Raw genomic sequence first — 18,926 nt, 5'->3', positions numbered from 1 at the left:
ATTAGTAAAGCAGAAGAAACTTTCATCTTTTAATAAGCCAACAGAACATAAAATAGCATTTATACTTTCCAATACTGCTTTGAAAACAGACTCCATACAGACTTTCTTACACCAAATAGTTATCAGAGATATTAAAATCCTGAAAGACACATACCGCGTAAACTGCTGGTGGTTAAGAGAGCCCGTGCTTTATCTGCTAAATCACTATTTAGGGTATTTCCCAATAACAAAACATCAATGGCCTCCTGCTTGGAGCTATCAAAAAAGTTATTTTGAATCGTTCTGGTCACAGAACGAGCACCATCCTTCAGCTTTCCAGCCTGTTAGGGAGGAACACGTATAAAATATTTTATGTAGGACACTGCTCACAATAACATTGGCAATATTCAGTAACATAGTTGTAAACTGCATTAATGATTGTAAAACCTAAGGCGATTTCCTTCTTTAAGTGTTAAATAAAGTCTTTTGAGTCTACTGTACTATGTGTGCTTCCCAACTCCCAAATGCTAAACAACACAGTAATACCATCAAGGCGTATCTAACAATCAGATTATTCCAGTTTAAATTACGTAAATTAAACAAAATCTTGCAGGGAAGGGAATAGGGGTTTTTTTTCCCTAAACCCTTTATCTTCAAAAATTAAATTGATATAGTGCCTTGTTTAGACCATGATATGGGATTTTTGGCTTTTCCCCAAATAGTGAGAGATGAGCAAGCACTTGAGTCCAAATGTCATGATACATGAATATGTATGTATATGCACATATGAGCATATTAGTTCAGAATTCACATTCTGAAATATCCATGTTAAAAAAAGAGATAGCTTCAACTTACTAAGACCCCTTAACTTTTTAAAACAACACGCAAATCTCATGCAGTATCCCAGAAGGAACATATACACTAATACATACATAAGAAGACACTGTCATTGCACACACTGCACACAAGTGGCATGACTAAACAGTGCTCCAAAAGAACAGTGCCCGACTACCTGAACTAAACAAGAATCTCCAAGAGATGTACTGCTACTACAGATATTCCCTGTGGGTCAGACACCTAGAGGATAATGTAATCAACATATCATGCAGTCTCATACTTGATTCAAAAGCCAGCAGTGTTAATCTGTGTACACAGCACTGACAATGACAGGCAGGAAGACATTTTCTTGATTACATGGTTTATTGTGTCTTATGCACGTAAGTGTATTTTGCCTGTGAGGTGTATGTAAACACATGCTATTGCATGTATATGAAATATAAACTGTAATCCATCAGGGATGCTGCATGGTAATGTATTATTATAAAAAATATTCCAAGTTTACAGCTTGCATTGTTCATGAAAGTCTCTTAAATGCATAAGAAAAAAAGACAAAAGCTTAAGAAAACTACAAAACATCATTTAGTTCTATGAATTGTACTAGTCAACAAGAAAGAAACTTCTCTTTTGTCAAGGATAAGTAGCAATAAATTGGCACCATGATTTTTGGAAGACAATGTGGATGAGGTGTTGGGGAGCATACTATTGCAATAAGATTTTAATAGAATACTGCTCCCTTTCTGTCAGACAACGTATAACTTATGACATGATCCAAAAAACACACTCACCATTCACATATCAGGCAATTAATTGAAACGAACCCAGAGAAAGCAAAAGAAAGAGTAGGTAAGGAGTTAGATGTAATGAGTATTATAATACTTTTAAAAGGACTGTTTTTTCAGTATAGAAATGTACATTAATGCATTTAAGGTTAAAATATTTTTTCTCCTATCCTAGATTTCCATATTTTTACTGCTAAGTACTCTTGGACTCTGAAGAATCAAACTGACAAGCAAGAAATGGAAGAATTTCAACCATCAAACTTTTCATTTGAGAAATGAGAATACAACCAACAACTTAAAAACTACATTTTAAAGTATATTATCGGAGTACTCAGGAAGATACTGAGTAGTGACCTGGTCAGGTTTCACTGAAACAATGGCAAGTATTGTATGGCTTTGCAAGTATTAAAGATCTGCTTCGAATAGACGGACTTCTGTCAGGGACGCTGTGTTTGATTTATGAGATGTGGTACTCATTAACAGTTGTACCAGGGCAGGGATCCTGTGTTATTACAAAGACAGCAGAGCAAATGTACTCTGTGTTTTAAACATTAAAAATGAAAGTGTAAATACAGTAAATGCATTTTACAAAGTAAAAAATTTAAGCAGCCAAATGAATGGCAGAAAACTATTAATTTAGGAAAAGAAACAAGTAAGGTTGAATGAGAAAGTCAGGAGAAGGGGAGACACCCCATAAAATACTTACTGTAGTTTTCCTGACGGTCTGGGTGATATTTTTGTAAGAAAATAAAACTAAACATCTTTAACCAAATTCCACTCTACACTAAAACACAAGCAATTCCCAAAAGATAAAGTCTTGTATGCATCAATTAAGGGTAGAATAAGCAACAAGCCTATTTTTCTTTTTCTGTAGCTTACTGCAATGCCTTGTACATGTGCAGGTAAGGACCCTGATATGGTTTGAATGAACAAGTGATGGAAAAACAAAACAGTCAACTATGAGTACACAGTAAAATACGGAATGAGAAGCAGCACATTCTTGAATAAAAAGAATGGTATGAAAAGAAATTCTTGAAGGAATTAAGGGCAAAAATTGCTATGATTCAACATTTGTTTGTCTTGACAGGTATCACCTGATAAGAGAGAGAATTATGGAAACAAAAAAAGCAACACTGTTAGAAGAAAAATAAAAGACAGCATTAGAATATCTGAATAACTCAGCCATCAACAAAGACAAAACAAGTTGACGAGAAACAGAGCATTCCACTGTCATGTAGTACGGAATTGTTATCACAACATTAGAAAGCAAGGTAGAAACAATATTTGGGTTTTTTTCAGTAACTGCAAAACTAAAAACAAATAGCTGGAGGAACATGCAAATAAAAAACACCCAGCTGCAACCTGTTTAATTTTAACACTGTTAATAAACACTAAAAGCATGAACAACAATGACCAGTGAAACACATTTTAAAAGAAAGAAGATATAGTGAATAAAATTGAAACAATAGGAGGCAGAGGTACAAAGAGAAAAATGAAAATATTCAAAGAAACTAAAGCTGATTTGAATACACATTTTTCTGAACTATGATCTAAAGAAATAAAAGTTTTGAGCCTCATCCTTTCCTACAGAATAATGTTATCTGGGAAGCATGGGCATGGCTGAGAAAGGATGTACTGAAACAAGATCTGGTTATCAACATAACCAAGCTTTTTATGTTAATTTTTTTACTTTGGCTGGTTGGTTTTTTTAGGATTACAACAAAAGCACATTTTAAAAAAGAAAATCTCATAATTGTTATACTAATGGCAGAATTTTTTAACACCCATACTGAATACTGCTAAAGTTTTTATTAAAATGTACTTTACCTTAGCTTTTCCTTCAAGGGCTCCAGTTCCAGCATAAATTTTACTGACAGAATCACCATTCACAGACCACATGGATCGGAAAACTTCCTGAAAGCGAGTAACCAGCTGAGGCTTCTCAGCTAATCCTAATACCTCCAGTTGTTTTGTTAGCATCTGCAACAGTTGAAGACAACATTTGCAAAAGAAAAATCTTTAAATGTATTTACTAACAGGTATATCATATTTTTTAAAAATATATGCACAAAAAAAAAATCTTTGGTTTATATGTATTATTCTGAACAAACTGACACCATGCCACGTTTGATAGACTGCATCATACCTGTAACTTTAGCACCAGCATTTAATTTTCTTTTAAAGATAGGCAGTAATATAGGAAAAGAATTATGTAGTTGATTTGTAAATATTTTCAACTAAAAATTCACTAGTTACAAGGTAAGCTATTTTTGGTTCTCAAGTCTTTCTACTTACATAATTTAGAATTAGAGTAATTAATGTTCTTCCCCAAAAAGTGCAATACCAAAGACACTGACCTCTATTATCAAATGCAGCAGCAACAGACCTCTGTGACCAGTGAAATACCAATGCCTTCTGTCATTCACTGTTTTCATGTGTAACCCACTGCAATCTTTACCCTTACAATCAATACACCTGAATTAATTTTTCATGATGCACAGTCTACATTAAATGCGTTTAAATTGTGTACATATAATGCATATAAATGTATTATTTTACAACTAAATACATTACTTAAATTTAGCATTATGCTTATGGATGTAGAATGGGACATGGTACCTTGGTTTGAAATCCTGGTTTGTGGAATCATGATTATTTACAAAAAGTCAAGTAAGATTCTAGTGTTTGTGGCTATCAATATAATACTGAAAATAAATGTAAAAAATTAAAACTAAATAAAAAAACTATATTCAAGAGCTTTTAAAAATCTTTAAAACCTTGAGGTGTCCAACAGCAAGAAGGAGGAGTCTAAAATGATGAACATAAAATGATACAAAGGCAAAATTCTGAAGGTTGGGCAGGAATTAACAAAAGTTATAAAAGGAAACTTGCAGACAAAATTAAGTAGAAATAAACAAGAAAAGAAGCTTCAGAAATTGGGTGCTTCATCTTGTAATTTTAGGTGGCCATCCAGAGCTCAGTAGTTGCTATATGAAGTATCTATGATGTTAAAAAAAGTAAGAATTCAGGTATCTCATTTAAATAGAATTCTAAAATTAAGTAAGCAGCTCATGAGGGTTTACCATTTTCCTTCTTATTTATTAGTTTTATACCTTTAGCTCTCATATTTTAGCTGAAATCATAATTGAGCTCTTACCGAGGAAAAATTTGGCACACCTGGTCTAAAAAAAAATTTACAATATTTAATCCAGTTCTTAAAAGGTTAAGAAAAGAAAAAATAGAGCTGCAAAACTAAGTTTGCCATATAAGTACTATACACATTAAGAACGTATAAAGATTTGTTCTTCTGCCATAGAAAACCACATTTTACTACCAGCAAAATACAAGAGGCAGTGTTTCTCATGGCTCATTTAAGATAACCTAATTGCTTACTTCAAGCTTGCATTTCTATCTACAGTGAATGGTTAAACTCTAGGAAACAGATTTAGGATGAGGAAAAACTTCGAGGTAATCATTCGTCTCTCCCATGGCAAAGTCCAAAGAGGATGGACAGATATACAAACTACATAATGCAATACAATGCTGTGAGATTTTCAAAGCGTGCCACTACTCTTTTCAACACAGTGAAGTAAAGAAAAGAATAAGAATTATTTTTCTTAATTTTAGTAATTAAAAGGTGTGACCCCCTATGGTACATCCAGAGCTGAAACAATGGAGAAAAAAGGCATTAGATCTCTCAAACTGTGTTGTATCTGCTACAGTATGTACTGACATTGACTGTTAAGAGAAACATTTTCAGAGTATTTGCATGAGGGTAAACAGTTTAGTATTCCATTTGACTAAAACACCAATGAACTGGCAACAGTGTTCACTTGGTAAACACAGCAGCAGAGCGCTACATATTCCACAATCAGAAATGTTTGTTCTACAGCCAATAGATTTTGCAGTTCTCACAGAAATTCCTCCTACAGACACTAAACCAAGAGCATTTCAATTAAATAAAATGCAGAAACAAAAGAATAATCCTTTTACTTAGTTTGATGTTACACAGCACCCATAATTTTTCATTTTTAAACATGCTAAGTATTTTATCTTTAGGAGTCAAACTTAGTTTACTAAGATGAGTGGAGCTGTCAGAAGTTTTTCAGAGCTACTCCTTTAGCCCAATCAGCACTATTTTACTCCATCAGTTCCTGTCAGGTTCGTGTGTTCAGGCTCTACTGTATAAGCCTGGGCTAGAACCTTTGTTTCAATAGCAAGCCAATATGCTGAAGCACTACCCTGCAGGAGGACTGAATCCCATGGTTAATATCCAACTACTCAATTTGAGTGTGGTCAAAGCCTCAACCATGGTATTGTCCCATGAAGAATTCAAAGCACAGTGATGTGAAAATATGAACACACAGCACTGGCAGATGCTAAGAACAGTAATCCTATATGCTGAAGAAGTTCATCTAATAGAGTAACTGTGAATGCAAGTGGTTTTGTAAAGGACTACAACACTACTACTTCTCCTAGAATTGCAAGCCTGAACTTTAACAGACATAATAAACTGACACCTAAAAAAGAATGAACATTTTTCGTAATGCTGCATAACTACTGTTCACTTACACTTACTACACAACTACTGCTTCTGTAACTACTAAGATCTGGTTGCCCCAGAACAAGAAAAGTATCATGCTATAAATCAAACTACCATCTACAAAATGTTTTCATTCATCATTCATAGGGAAGGTAATGCTACTTTTGCAGCCTAATTGCTACAAAAGCATCAGGAGCAGTTGTGTACCTGGACACCGTTTTTCCTACCTCTAAGCCAAAGAAAGCCTGCACGCTGTTTGTTCTATCCAGACAGTCCAAGCAGTTTGTTCTGACAGTACCGCTTTGAGATCTGTGCCAAGGACAACGAGAGACAGAGAGAGAAAACAACTGAAATAACTCATTTAACACACATATCATCAACAAAGACAGGGACATCAAGATCTGAACCAGAATAGTAAATCAGGGTATTGTCAGTACAATGCTACTGTCATTGCAAGTACATTTATAAATGCGTCAGCAATAGTGGGTTAGCTCCAGTAACAGCAGTGAATTTTGCAGCAGTGTTCACTATACAAAACTAATTCATTTTCTGCAAAAAACACGAGTCTTTCTTCTTCAGTTTTTCTCAATTCTCCTTGCTTGCTTGGTTAAAGTGTTATGCAGGATTAAGTCTTCTTTTCAAACAATCCAACTAACACATTTCCCAAAAATCTCAGAGGGAAATAATAACTCTTAGTTAAAACAAAAATGAAAAAAAAAAATTACTAGAAAATACTAGTTCTTGGATTTGCTTAACTAAACTAAAAGTAACAAGAATTTGTGATAGAAGTAAAGCCAATTTCAACCCCTCATTACCTTTTCTTTCCTCCCCAAATAAAAATGAAAAATAAGCATCTCCCCCTTAGCTCAACAGATGCTTAAGGCCCTCAGGCACTCTGAATTGCTCCCCTTCCTTTGAGAGAAGACCATTAACTCATGCTATAAAGCTCTCAGAAGGATCATATTAGGCAACATCCATGTTGTTCTTGCCTGGCTATGAGTACAAAATTCTGATGGCTCTCCCGAAGATACACACTTATTCCTTACTTTCATCATTCCCACTACACACTTTGTCCAATTAAGTCAGTAAGGCTTCATCACATTTACTTGGAGATCTAACCATAAATTGTAGAAAGTTTTGAAGAACTTTCTCCAAGGTTATTTTTTTCATTACTATCTCTGTATTTGATTTGAAATACAAAGCAACTTGCTATCTGCATTAGAAAAAAAACTGACATTCTCCAAAGGAGATGGTCCATGAACTTATAAAAATCGTCACTGTATCTTTTATTAATGCAATTCTTCAAGTTATCACAAGCCATAGCCTGTTTTGCTTTTGTTCTGTTGTCAGTCTTTCTGATGGGTGATAATATTGTTTGAATATCCACCAAGACCAAACAGTGTTCTCCCAACACAAAGTGTCACACCACTTTTAAAGCTGTTTGGAGAATGGTCAGTGACATTTTGAGGTGAAGATGGGACCTAAGCATCCTCCCACTAAATCTAATTTTATTAAGGCCTACTAAAACCTGCCCCTGGGGGATTTAATCCCACAGCCAGGTTAGAGCACAGAGTGGCACTGGAACACTCTTCTCCTCTCCTACTGCACTAGAAGATGAAACCCCACTGCATGTGGCACAATCCCCTCACTCAACAATTCTCTTTCTCATGGAGAACCTCACTCAGCAGTTTGCTCTGGTATTAATTAAAAGGAGGAATGGTGCAGAAGGCAGAAGAGCAGGAATGTTGCCTATTTCTAGCCCTGATTCTCTTTTCCTGCTGAGATAAGCACAGCCTTTGCTCTAGGAAGAGGGATGGGAAAATAGAGGCAGAAGTACAAATACAGCAGGACTGGGAAATACAGAGCAGGGCAGAAAATATGCACTCCATTCATACTTTGTGGAGAACTGAATCTCTCAAATGGGGGATCCAGGTGCAAACAGATTTAGAAAAAGACTGCACTGAACATCAGCATTTACAACAAACAGAAAATGGTATGCTTCATCGCTGAGGAAAATATGTATAACATTATACAGGAAGATGGAAAAACAGTCATTTTTTAATCCCATGTGGGTGGACCCAAGAAAAAGGACAATTGCCCATTTTCACCAAAATCATGAGATCAAAGGCCTGAAATTAAGTCATGCCCCATCGAAGTCTCAAAGATATTTTCCATTAAGATTTTTAGAGCATATTCAGAACGAGACAAAATTTTAATAGAGTAAAATAAGTGATTCATATTTCAGTTGTTGAGCATCATCTTGGATACAATAAAAACACAATAACAGAACTAACACTTTTTCTCTTATCTTCTCACTAAGGGGTGGAAAGCATCCCAGAACCATAATTTAATTTGAAGAAATTTACAGGAGTTATACACACAAACCTTTTAACTTCCTTTCCATCAAAATAAAAAAATCCACACTCTAAGAATTTCTGGACTTGAGGTTTAAGCACACTGTGTAGTTTTTCTGCCTTTCCACCTTTAACCATCTGATGATAGTCGAAGTTCACCATTTTGATATCAGCTGAATGTTCAGATGCTTTCAAATGGCTCTGACATTGTAAAAAGAGAAGAAAAAAGTATATCTGAACATATAGTAGTATAAGCTAAACGAGAAGATACAAATATTTTTAAGCTGTTTTATTAGCTATCTTGTTTATTACATGCTTTCTCTTAAGTAAAATGAAACCATTTTTATCACTATTGTTCAACAAATCACTCAGAACTGATTAATATTTTACCTGTGTTTTTTCTTTTTCTTGTCACAATCAAAGTCATTTTTTTCCTTACTATACTAGGGGTCACCAAGACAGTCCACAGCCTCTTCTACTGTTAAAATGCTTTGATTTGCAAAGAGCTGTTTCAGTGGAAAACCCTTTTACCAACAGTCACCATTTTAGACATACCTGCCAGCAATGGAGACTAAGTAAACACTCCATAAGCTACTACTGAAAAAAACAGGCAAATTATTTAGGTTGCTGTGGAGGGTAGCTTGAGCAAAACTTTCTCTATTATTCCCTGAAAAATCTTGAAGTGCTCAATCTTTGTTGGCAAAGCTATGATCTGCAGTGGGCATTGATATGCATCTGGGAGCACTCATGTCTCCTACCAGGATAGCTGGATACAGAAAAGATACTAGTAAATGGCCTAAGATACTCAATCATTATAATACAAAGGGAAAAGGAAAAAGGGAAAGGGAAATAACAGATGGCTATTGACATGTTCTCTGGCTTCAGACAGAACTTCTCAAATTGTCTGTATTTATGGACTACAATATGACAGTTATTTTTAACCTAACTAGTGGGAATTCATGAAAATGGCCACTTATAGTTACCATTTTCTGAACAAACATTTCTATTTAATCACAAAGCTGCTTTTATGTTTAAATTGATAAATTAATTTGTGATTTTTTCTTTCAATATTAAGGAATAGATCCAGGAATTCCAAGGGAAAGATTTTTAAAAGAAACATCACAGTATTAAATACCACAAAGTATAATTTATTTATTCATCAATTTTATAGTGCAAAAAAGATTTATTTTTTAAATAAGCCACTACTAAGCATGAAATACAAAAATAACTGAAAATCCCTAAACATTGTCTATGTTGCTGTTATAATTTTTCAGTAAAGTAACCAATCTGAACATAATCAAACACTAATTGTACATAAAGCTTTTAAAAATTCACTTCACATTATGTATAAGCAGTGGTTTTATGATAAAAATATAATTTTAACCACAAATGGTAATTGCTCCAGAGCATAGCATACCTGTTTCATTTTTCGAAAGCTATATAAAAGCTTCATCCCAAACAGGCAAATTCCAAGACGCACAGTGAGAGAATTGTCATACTCACCTGAAAAGCTTTGCTGAGCATGTGTTCCCCTTCTTTTGCCCCAAGTAAATTTACAATAATTTGCTTTCCATATAAATTTTTAAGAGTTTGGAAATGCCTGTTAACAGAAGAAAAATTCCACGCTCATCTTCTGGCATGCAGAAAATTAACACGAACACCTGCAACATTGACTGAGTTGCTGCAGAAATGTACTGGATACTCGAATAACTGCCACAAGCCTTTTATTATGTCATGTCCAAACAAATCAATATAACAACATACATTTAGTTAAAACAATAAGGCTGAGAAGTTCAAGTGTCATGGCAGGAATAAAATCAAAATATAAATTTTACTTTTATACAGCAGCTGACAAATATAGATTATTCAATGTAAACATGCTATAATTTTTGGTTTCAATTTAACAAAGTATTTCACTATTTTAAATTTTCTTCAAACCTTTCAACAAAGCACTCAAAGGCACTAGCAATGCTGTGGAAGTTTGAAAAAGCTGCCCAGGCAGTTCGCTGCTTTCCTGAATCACACATTTGTATAGACAAAGCCTCCCGTTTGGAATAACATATCCCACCCCTCTGATGCATGACTTATCAGAGGTTTGTAGTTCATTATCAAAAATTTAAGACATTCTTTCACCTGTCAAAAGCTGGTGCATTCGCCTCAAAACCTCTTGACATTCTGACACGATGGGATCCCACCTATGACATGAAGATTACATTAAATTATTTGTCTTTACACATTTGATTAATTGTTCTTCAAAGACCTCTTTTGATCCTAAATATGGCCTAAAAATTCATTTCTATTTCTAAACGAGATCTCCCAAATTTATTCTGCTTGCTATGGTGTGCATTCTTTTTATAGGCTTTTCCTAAATTCCTCTTTTTTTCTAAAAAACACTTTTTTATTTAATATACTTAGTCATAGAATCTAATTACTTCTTGTTTTCAGTAAAAGGCATGTAAATGTTTCAGCAGTTCTATTGCAAAATGCTTACATGTCTAGTTTAAAGAGCCTAGAGTCACCATGAGGCATGAACTTTTTTTTAACCTTCCCTCTAAAAATTGTAACACAGTAGTAGTTGTTGATACAATCCCTCTTTCAAGAAAACTGGGATGAAATTATATTACAGTAACTCTTGATCCATATTGACTTCTTGAAAAAACTTATCCTCAAGAACAATTCAGAAGAAAACAGGCTCTTTGGGTGCCCTTAGATAACCTGCTTTAAAATAGCAATTTAAATTAAAACAGAAAAACTCAGAACTTCAAAGAGAAAGCATCTAAAAAGCAATGGACATTCAAATCTTGTGCAAAACAGCATTCAGAAACTCGAGAGTGGCAGGCTTGGTGAATTAAACAATAGCAGCAACTTGCTCCCAAAGAATAACCTCATCCTGACAGGATTCATCCTGTAACTGTGCAGAAGAGCCTAAACACTACTGTAAGATGTTTTAAAAAACATGAATAAAAATTATCTGTATAATTAAATCTATCTCCTGCTTACCTGCAGGCCTGGCTGTTCCCAAAATAATGGAACAGATCCTCGAATCTGTATGAAAGATGACACACAGTCATCTAAAAATATCACCTGTTAAGAAAAAAAATATGCATAGTATTAACAGGTGTTACAAAGTGTAAGGTTTTAGGTTTTGCTAAACATAGAGGAAATAAAATATATTTACATATTACATATTCCACACTACAAGCTAAAATATTAATTATGTTCCCTAGACTTTTCTCTCTATCCCCTCTGAACAATTCATAAAAGAAGTTCTGGCATGCTCATGCTTCCTTGCAGAATCATGATTCACAACGTTTAAGAAAATACAGCAAGCTTTTATTATTTGGGCCTGAATTACTTCTGTGCTAACAGTAACTTGTAAGACCTTCCTGTAGGCACAGTTAAAACGTACACAAATGCGCAGAAAATAACAATGCAGCCTACTCAGAACACCTGCACAGATTTTGTGTATCAGAATCCAAAATACAGTGTCCTATTAAGTATACAGGGAAGGAACTTTAAGTGGAATGATATGCCACAGTCATCTAGTGACATTAGCCTGCCAGGAAACTTGGACCAAGAAACTGTAACAACAGGGTTCTGACTAAACTCCTGAAATTGGATCTGTACAAGCAGAGTCCTTCCTGGATAAAATCCTACTGAAGTCACCTAGGCTTTGCAAAGTGTCAGTGAGTCAACCAAAGATACCTACTCCCATGAATACAGTTGCAGGAACAACATCTTGATAACTAAGTTATCATAAGAAGTGAGCAAAGAAGGGCCAGCAAAGAATGATTTAATAGCTTCTCGCATTTCTGTATAATAAGGGCAAAAATATGCAATCAAATGCAGTGGAATTACAGTGGCTTTAAAAACTACCTTTCAGATGAGCTGTGTTAAGTAACCATAGGAATGCTTTAATCTTTCCTGAACCACAAGGTACCATGTATTTGCCAAAAATCTCTTTTGCTCGTTTCTAAGGTGTTTTATTTTACTATTAGCTCAGGCCAAAAGAAGTACACACTCACCTACAGCTCAGGAGGCTAAAAGGAAGTACAGCCACCTACAACAGTTCAGCTGACGGATAACAGCTTCTTAAGCTATTGAAACTCAGACCCATGCAAGTCCTTACCCTAAGCTACACTAAAAACCAAGATCATCAAATTATGTAACCTACTTAGATTCCTTATTTAGCAGCAAAGGAACTATTCCAATATCTGTTGGTTACAGACTTGACTTGTGATCTGTTGATTTAGGGCAAAAAACTATCCACACATGTTTATCTTGAGTTCATTAGCCAAGCAATGTGCACTGTAGCATAACATACCTGCTCTGTTTCAACAAAATTAGCAACATGACCATCATCGTTAGTTCCCCGGACATTAAATCTGGTGCCAGCCCGTTCACAGCTTAGTCGTGAAATGAGACAAGCCTTTGCTTGCTTGTGAGCCGCATAAATTGTCCTTATCTCCACTCCTCCACACATGAGACGTAACAACCAGTCATCACAGTTCACACCATAGTGCTTCAGATGTAAATGCAGTGACTGGTTCCTATCGAGAAAAAAAAAAAATAACTGGAAGGAAATAAAATACAGCTCAAATTGTTAAGCCAGCTACTGTCTTCTTATATTTTATGCCCACTACTACAAATAAGAAAAGGAAAATATGCATGTTATAGTTTTATGATATAACTCTTATTTAAACACTTGAAATAGCAAAGTTTACAAGAGAAGAGCTTAAACATTTGCACAGTAAGAATATGGGGTGAAGCCATGAATTTTAATGACCTTAAAAAAATAACCCTTACAGCCTCTGCTCTTCACCCAGCAAAAAACAACACGCCAAGCTTGTTTATATTTCTCCACTCAGACTTGCTTTGAAAAGCCAAAGATTACAGACTCTGGGAACAGCAAGCCAGAATTCCAATTATGGGGTTACTTTTTGTGATGGGTAAAGCGCCATTCAATTTCAGCTAGAAAAAAATTCTTGTCAACATACCTTGATTATTTCTATTATATGTCACCATAATGCATCACTTGCCCAGACAAGCTTCCAGGAATACACTCATAGCCAACTGATTTTCAAATTTTTGTAAATGTCAATTTCAGGGTTAAGTGTTGGTACATTATATACTGCAAATACAGTTCTCTAATACCAATTACTGCTCAAAGGAAAGAAAGATACACAGTTTGGATATACCCGTGCACCAACACTGTAGTAAGTAAATAAGACTAAAGTTTGGGGTTTGTGAGTTTTTTTGTTTTACCTCACTTTAGTGGGGCTTGGGTTTTGATCTTCTTTGGAAACATTCACTTAGTATAAAAAGGAAGTAAAGTTTTCTGCATAGCAAAGAAAAGTAAACTCCAGTAAGATGGCTGGTTTTGTCACAGCCCAGAAAATTCTACCATAATTGCATATAACATATTTGGTATAAAGGTTGAAGCTATTCACTTTAATTTTAGCCTTTTCATTCTAAACTTCCAATTAAAAAAAAAAAAAAATCTGCAACTTATCAAACACCTCAGTTCAATCATTAATGAAGATTCAAATCCCATGAATCAAGTATGCATTCACTTTACAGAAAAGTATACAGATGCATTACGATAGAAGACTGAGAAAGCAAATAATATTCTTTCCCTGGGCAATCCGAGACTGGTACTTTTGAATAGAAAAAGCCCAAGAAAGCTTACTGAAGTGCACAAGCAGAATACTTTCTCTTATTGACTTTTACTGTTTATATGTCTAGATCTTGGAATCTGGGACATTCCATCTACTTCCTGCAAGGACTGATTCTTACTGAAAAAGAGCCAAGTAACTTAAGAAGTTTTACGAAAGGGGTCAAAATCAGCCAAGTTGTTTTGGACAGGGTCAACAGGCATCATCATTTCTCAAGCCTTGAAATACTGACTTTTCAACAGAAAGCCCAGTCTTTTTCCAGCTGCAGAGAGAGACAAACAGCCAGGTTCCTATAACTCCTGTAAACCTACATCAAGGTAGATGTGTTTCTGAAGACTAGAGCTTATTTTCTGTCTTAATACACATATTTTGTCTTAAATAGCAATCTGATCATATTCCTCTATCTGACAAAAACAGTGGCAGAGTAGAGTAGCACTGGCACATACGCCAGAGCTGGTTTGTTGTCTCGTATGTTAAACAGAATTGGGGGGAAGATGTAGATTTTCACCTGTTCTAACAGAGTACTGCCAAGTCTTCGGGACCCTTCCAAGGTTCATGGACACATACACCATTTTTTAACAAATTCTGAAAATATGGGAGCAGAATTTCTTACATGACAGTATGCATCACTGGCATTAAGCTGCTTATTGGCAGAAAGAGCAGTATTCCTTCTACCACGAATTCTCTGCGTGAAAACCTATACTTTATTCAAAAATATTCTGTAAAAAGATAGTGAGTTAAGCAGTCAAGCAATGTGCACTGTAGACACTCATTTTAAAAAAAGACACACTTGATAAAGAATTAAGAGACACCAAAGCTGAAACACAACATCACAACAACTGTTCAGATCAAAGTATAACATCATAAGCAGTGAAAATCTGTGTCTTCCAATTAAGAAACTCCAAGTGGCCATGGAAACGTTGTATCATTAATAATATACTTATGTCCTTAGAGTTAAAATAATGCTATTCTATCTCATCAACATTTGTGGGACAAAGGTGTCCATTAAAGAGCTGATAAAGACAAGGATAAAGACTTGCCACAGATTAGTTTGTACAGGCATGCATTATTCTATATAATGTCTTGACAAAACGCATTATGAACTCACCAGAAAAACCTATTGTCAGTAGTGTGCTCCTGCATGCTGCGGTGAGCATTAAGGCTAAGATCTAAACTGACACCAGTTGCAGACCATGCAAAATAAAAATTTCCCGAGTTCAAAACTTTGCGCACTTCTGCAATACGATCCTCATCTGTTGAATCAATTCGTAACGATACAAATTCAGTGGAAGTAACTCGAAAAACTTCAGAGTCTTGAATCTTTCCCACAGACATGCATCCTGTTACTAGAACCAGATAATGTAACAATGTGTCTCCTGTAAAACAAGAAAAGGCACAGGTAACAATGAATCTTAGTTGAGTGTGAGGTTGATGTATTTATATGCTTAAATGCACACAATCTAAAAGTTTGCCTGAAAAAAAATACAGAAAGAACCACCATCAAGAACTCATTCTCAAGTTCTACAGAAGAAAAGGAAATGCAAACAGGAGTAACTATGCTGCAAATAACAGGGATTGTGAAAACGGAAGTTATTTTTGTCCACTCCCTCATTTCTGGGAGTGCTCCAAATTTTCAAGTTACTCTACAAATGTTGACAAAAAATAAAAAGAAAAAAAGAGCCCAGTTCCTGTTGTGAAGATCCTGTGCTGTACAGCTTTACAGAAGCAGCACAATTTTCTTTCCCACATGAAAAATTAAGGTTTTACATATTTCACTCACCAAGGTTTAATCTTAATACACCCAAGAGCCCATATGCATCCATTACTTTGGAGTAGGTATTCTTGATTGTGTCTTTCTCTGCAGAAGCTATGGAGAGAAAACATATGATTTTATGATGAAAAAGACCATACACTATGGCAGGCAGAATGAGTCCACTCTAAACTGAAAAGCCAAGAGATTACAAAAGTAGCGTTTACACGGAACTTCTGTAAAGAAATCAGTATGTATGAGCATATGGCATTTTATAATGGAAAATGAGTATTTGATTTTATGACAAAGTATGATCACGCTATGTTTTTAGGCAACAAAAAAAGGACTTGCAAAAACTCCAAGTGATATTAAAGGAGAACGTTGGCATTTTTAACATCATCTCCTAATATGAAAAGCATCTAAAACCCAGGCAAATGAGTTCCATGAGAATGCTCTCCTGTAATTAGTTAAAATTAGAGTAGTGCTAAATGCTGCTTTTTTTCATGAAAAAAAAATCTTTTTTCTCCAAGAATAAAACTATGATGCGGCAATATTATTTCCAGATAAGTAAACAAGATTATCACAAGTGCATTTTAACTAGTTTTAGATATATTCCAAGCAAAACTCTGGTAGGTCCACAAGATAATGGTATTTAAACACAATGTCTTAGATTCGGAAAACACAATTTTCATAGACATTTTGGAAAAAAAAATTGTAATATTTTAGAAGAAATTAAAGCATATCTAACAATATTCACCTGGGAGTTAATGTTAGTGTACATTTTAGAACTTCAATCAGCACTCGAAAAACCAGGCCCACAAGCTTGACTGTAGAGCCAGGTGACAGAGATGCTGCAGACCAGAAACTGGATCCCACCTATCCTGAGCTTTTGCTCATGACTGAGACTGCACCTGAAGCACGAAGACCAACAATTCCAGCTGTGCCACTGGATCCACAGGGATCAAAATTTCTGGGTCACCAAGGATCAGCACCTTCTCCCTCCTCAGAAATGTTCTGCTAATTAATTTTCACTTTGACACTAAAAAAAAATCAGAATTTGACATAAAGCAAAGCATAAATCGAAATGCTTATTGCCCTGGCATTCTGCTATGCTCCCTCTCACACTAGCTATATTTTCTTTAGAATTGCTGTTGTGAATCTTTTTAGTGAGTATTCCCTAAGCTTAGCATAGCCCTTCTGTTCAAATGTCCGCCTGCTCTATTATTATAGTGGATCAGAAACTCCAATACAGATGAAACAATTATTTAACCTCAGCCTGAAATCTAAGCTCATTCAATGTTTTATTAAGTGCATTTCAAAAAAGCTTCTTTAACTGTTTGCACTGATACGCTGTATTCCTGTAATCCAGATTCTAAAGATAAGAGTTATAGCAGCATGATTATTTCCAAAATCCTCACCCATAATAAGTGTTAAGACTTGCAGCCAATCTAAACACATTGTTTAGGGACAGTGATTTTGTCAGCATCACCAAACCATGTTTTTCTCAACCAGATCACCATCAGGCTGGAAAGAACAACTTCTAAACTTCAAAACCTAGTTCTTTCAATCTATTTTTCCAGCAAGTATTTAACGATGTCAGCTTACTCTTCTAAACTCAACTTTTGGTAACCAGAGAACTGCCACGTTCTTCTTTCATATTTCAAATTACTAATGACATATGAGGTTTAGTTTCACACTTTTTGCAGGATTTTTCTTAAAGGTGCCTGCCAGCATTTAATGACATTTCAGAACAATGGCTTTTCTGTCTTCTATGGATTTATTCTCTTTTTCCATTGCATAGAACGCCCGTTATCCTTGCTAAGCCTTAATAAGTAAATGCCCGAAGTAAATTAAGTAACATGGGCTTTGCAAATTCAGATCAACAAAAAAAAAAGCTAATAGAGCAGCAAAGAGTTGCAAAAACAAACAAAAAAAATGGAAATAGAAAAACCTCCTGTGGCTAGTCAATTATTATTTTCCTAACAAAGCACCCAAGCACCAACCAAAAGCATTTCATGCCATGGTTTTCAGTTACATTAGATCTAATACAGCATGAACTCTGAGTAAAGCTTTTCCACAGTTGAGCTTATAAGTATTTCTCTTGCACTGCCTGCACTTTTCCCAGCTTTTTTTGTTTTTAAGGCCAAAATTCACATGGGAAAACAGCAAACATCACACACCTCAGAAGGTTCACTTCATCCATCCTGCCCTGGCCCATCCTCACCTACCCCCAGGTTTCAGCTACTGCCTCCGCAGAACCCGACAGCGCAAGGTACATTTAACAGGCCCCACCGCAGGCAGCTGGGATGTGGAAGAGGTTACCTGCAACATGCTCCTACCCCCCTCCCATAAGGCACATCATGCCTACTATGAGTTACAACTTTATAACAAATTCTTAAGGCAGATTCCCCTTCATTGAGGGCACCCGTTTCATGAAACCTGAAAGAATTATGAGATTTGGTGATGACTGATATTAGCCAATACAGAGGGATAAAAAATCGTTTTCACATTATCCTCCTTTTTCTTAAGAAACCAAGCTAAAAAGAAAGCAGTCACAAAAGTAGCACTGACAGCAGAAAAGGGAGCAACTCCACAGCACCACACTGCTGCCTCTTCCCTACTGCAGCACCACCAATGCAGGTGGCACAGGGATCACAGAATGGTTTAGGTTGGAAGGGATGTTGAAGATCATCTAGTTCCAGCCGCCCTGCCATAGGCAGGGACACCTTCCACTAGACCAGGTGGTTCAAAACTCCATCCAACCTGGCCATCAACACTTCCAGGAATGGACCCTGTTCCAGTGCCTCACCACCCTCACAGTGAAGAACTTCTTCCTTACCTCTAATCTAAATCTACCCTCTTTCAGTTTAAAGCCATTACCCCCTGTCCAATCACTACATGCCCTTGTAAATAATCCCTCTCCAGCTTTCTTGTAGGCCCCCTTTAGGTACTGGAAGGCTGTTGTAAGGAGTCCCTGGAGCCTTCTCTTCTCCAGGCTGAACAACC

The 18,926-nt window shown here is 35.7% G+C and overlaps 1 protein-coding gene across 13 annotated transcripts in view; it reads right to left on the bottom strand.

The window, feature by feature from the left end:
- The window catches only part of SYNJ1 (synaptojanin 1), a 68,677-nt gene that overhangs the window by 38,860 nt on the left and 10,891 nt on the right, over nt 1-18,926 (bottom strand). For 10 of the 13 annotated variants that reach the window (XM_075033811.1, XM_075033814.1, XM_075033815.1 and 7 more), the window contains exons 3-12: nt 15,951-16,037; nt 15,279-15,546; nt 12,820-13,045; nt 11,496-11,579; nt 10,629-10,690; nt 9,999-10,095; nt 8,527-8,696; nt 6,369-6,450; nt 3,426-3,578; nt 155-320 (exon numbers count right to left, since the gene is read on the bottom strand). In XM_075033811.1, the coding sequence (XP_074889912.1) occupies nt 155-320; nt 3,426-3,578; nt 6,369-6,450; nt 8,527-8,696; nt 9,999-10,095; nt 10,629-10,690; nt 11,496-11,579; nt 12,820-13,045; nt 15,279-15,546; nt 15,951-16,037 (1,395 nt within the window). Of the gene's footprint in view, nt 1-154; nt 321-3,425; nt 3,579-6,368; nt 6,451-8,526; nt 8,697-9,998; nt 10,096-10,628; nt 10,691-11,495; nt 11,580-12,819; nt 13,046-15,278; nt 15,547-15,950; nt 16,038-16,677; nt 16,812-16,831; nt 16,960-18,926 lie in introns of those variants that run through there. The other 3 variants (XM_075033818.1, XM_075033817.1, XM_075033819.1) reach the window with 2 other exon arrangements.

The sequence above is a fragment of the Buteo buteo genome, chromosome 8, assembly GCF_964188355.1.
Source record: "Buteo buteo chromosome 8, bButBut1.hap1.1, whole genome shotgun sequence".
Classification (NCBI taxonomy): Eukaryota; Metazoa; Chordata; class Aves; order Accipitriformes; family Accipitridae; genus Buteo; species Buteo buteo.
This window is presented reverse-complemented; position numbering and strand designations above follow the sequence as displayed.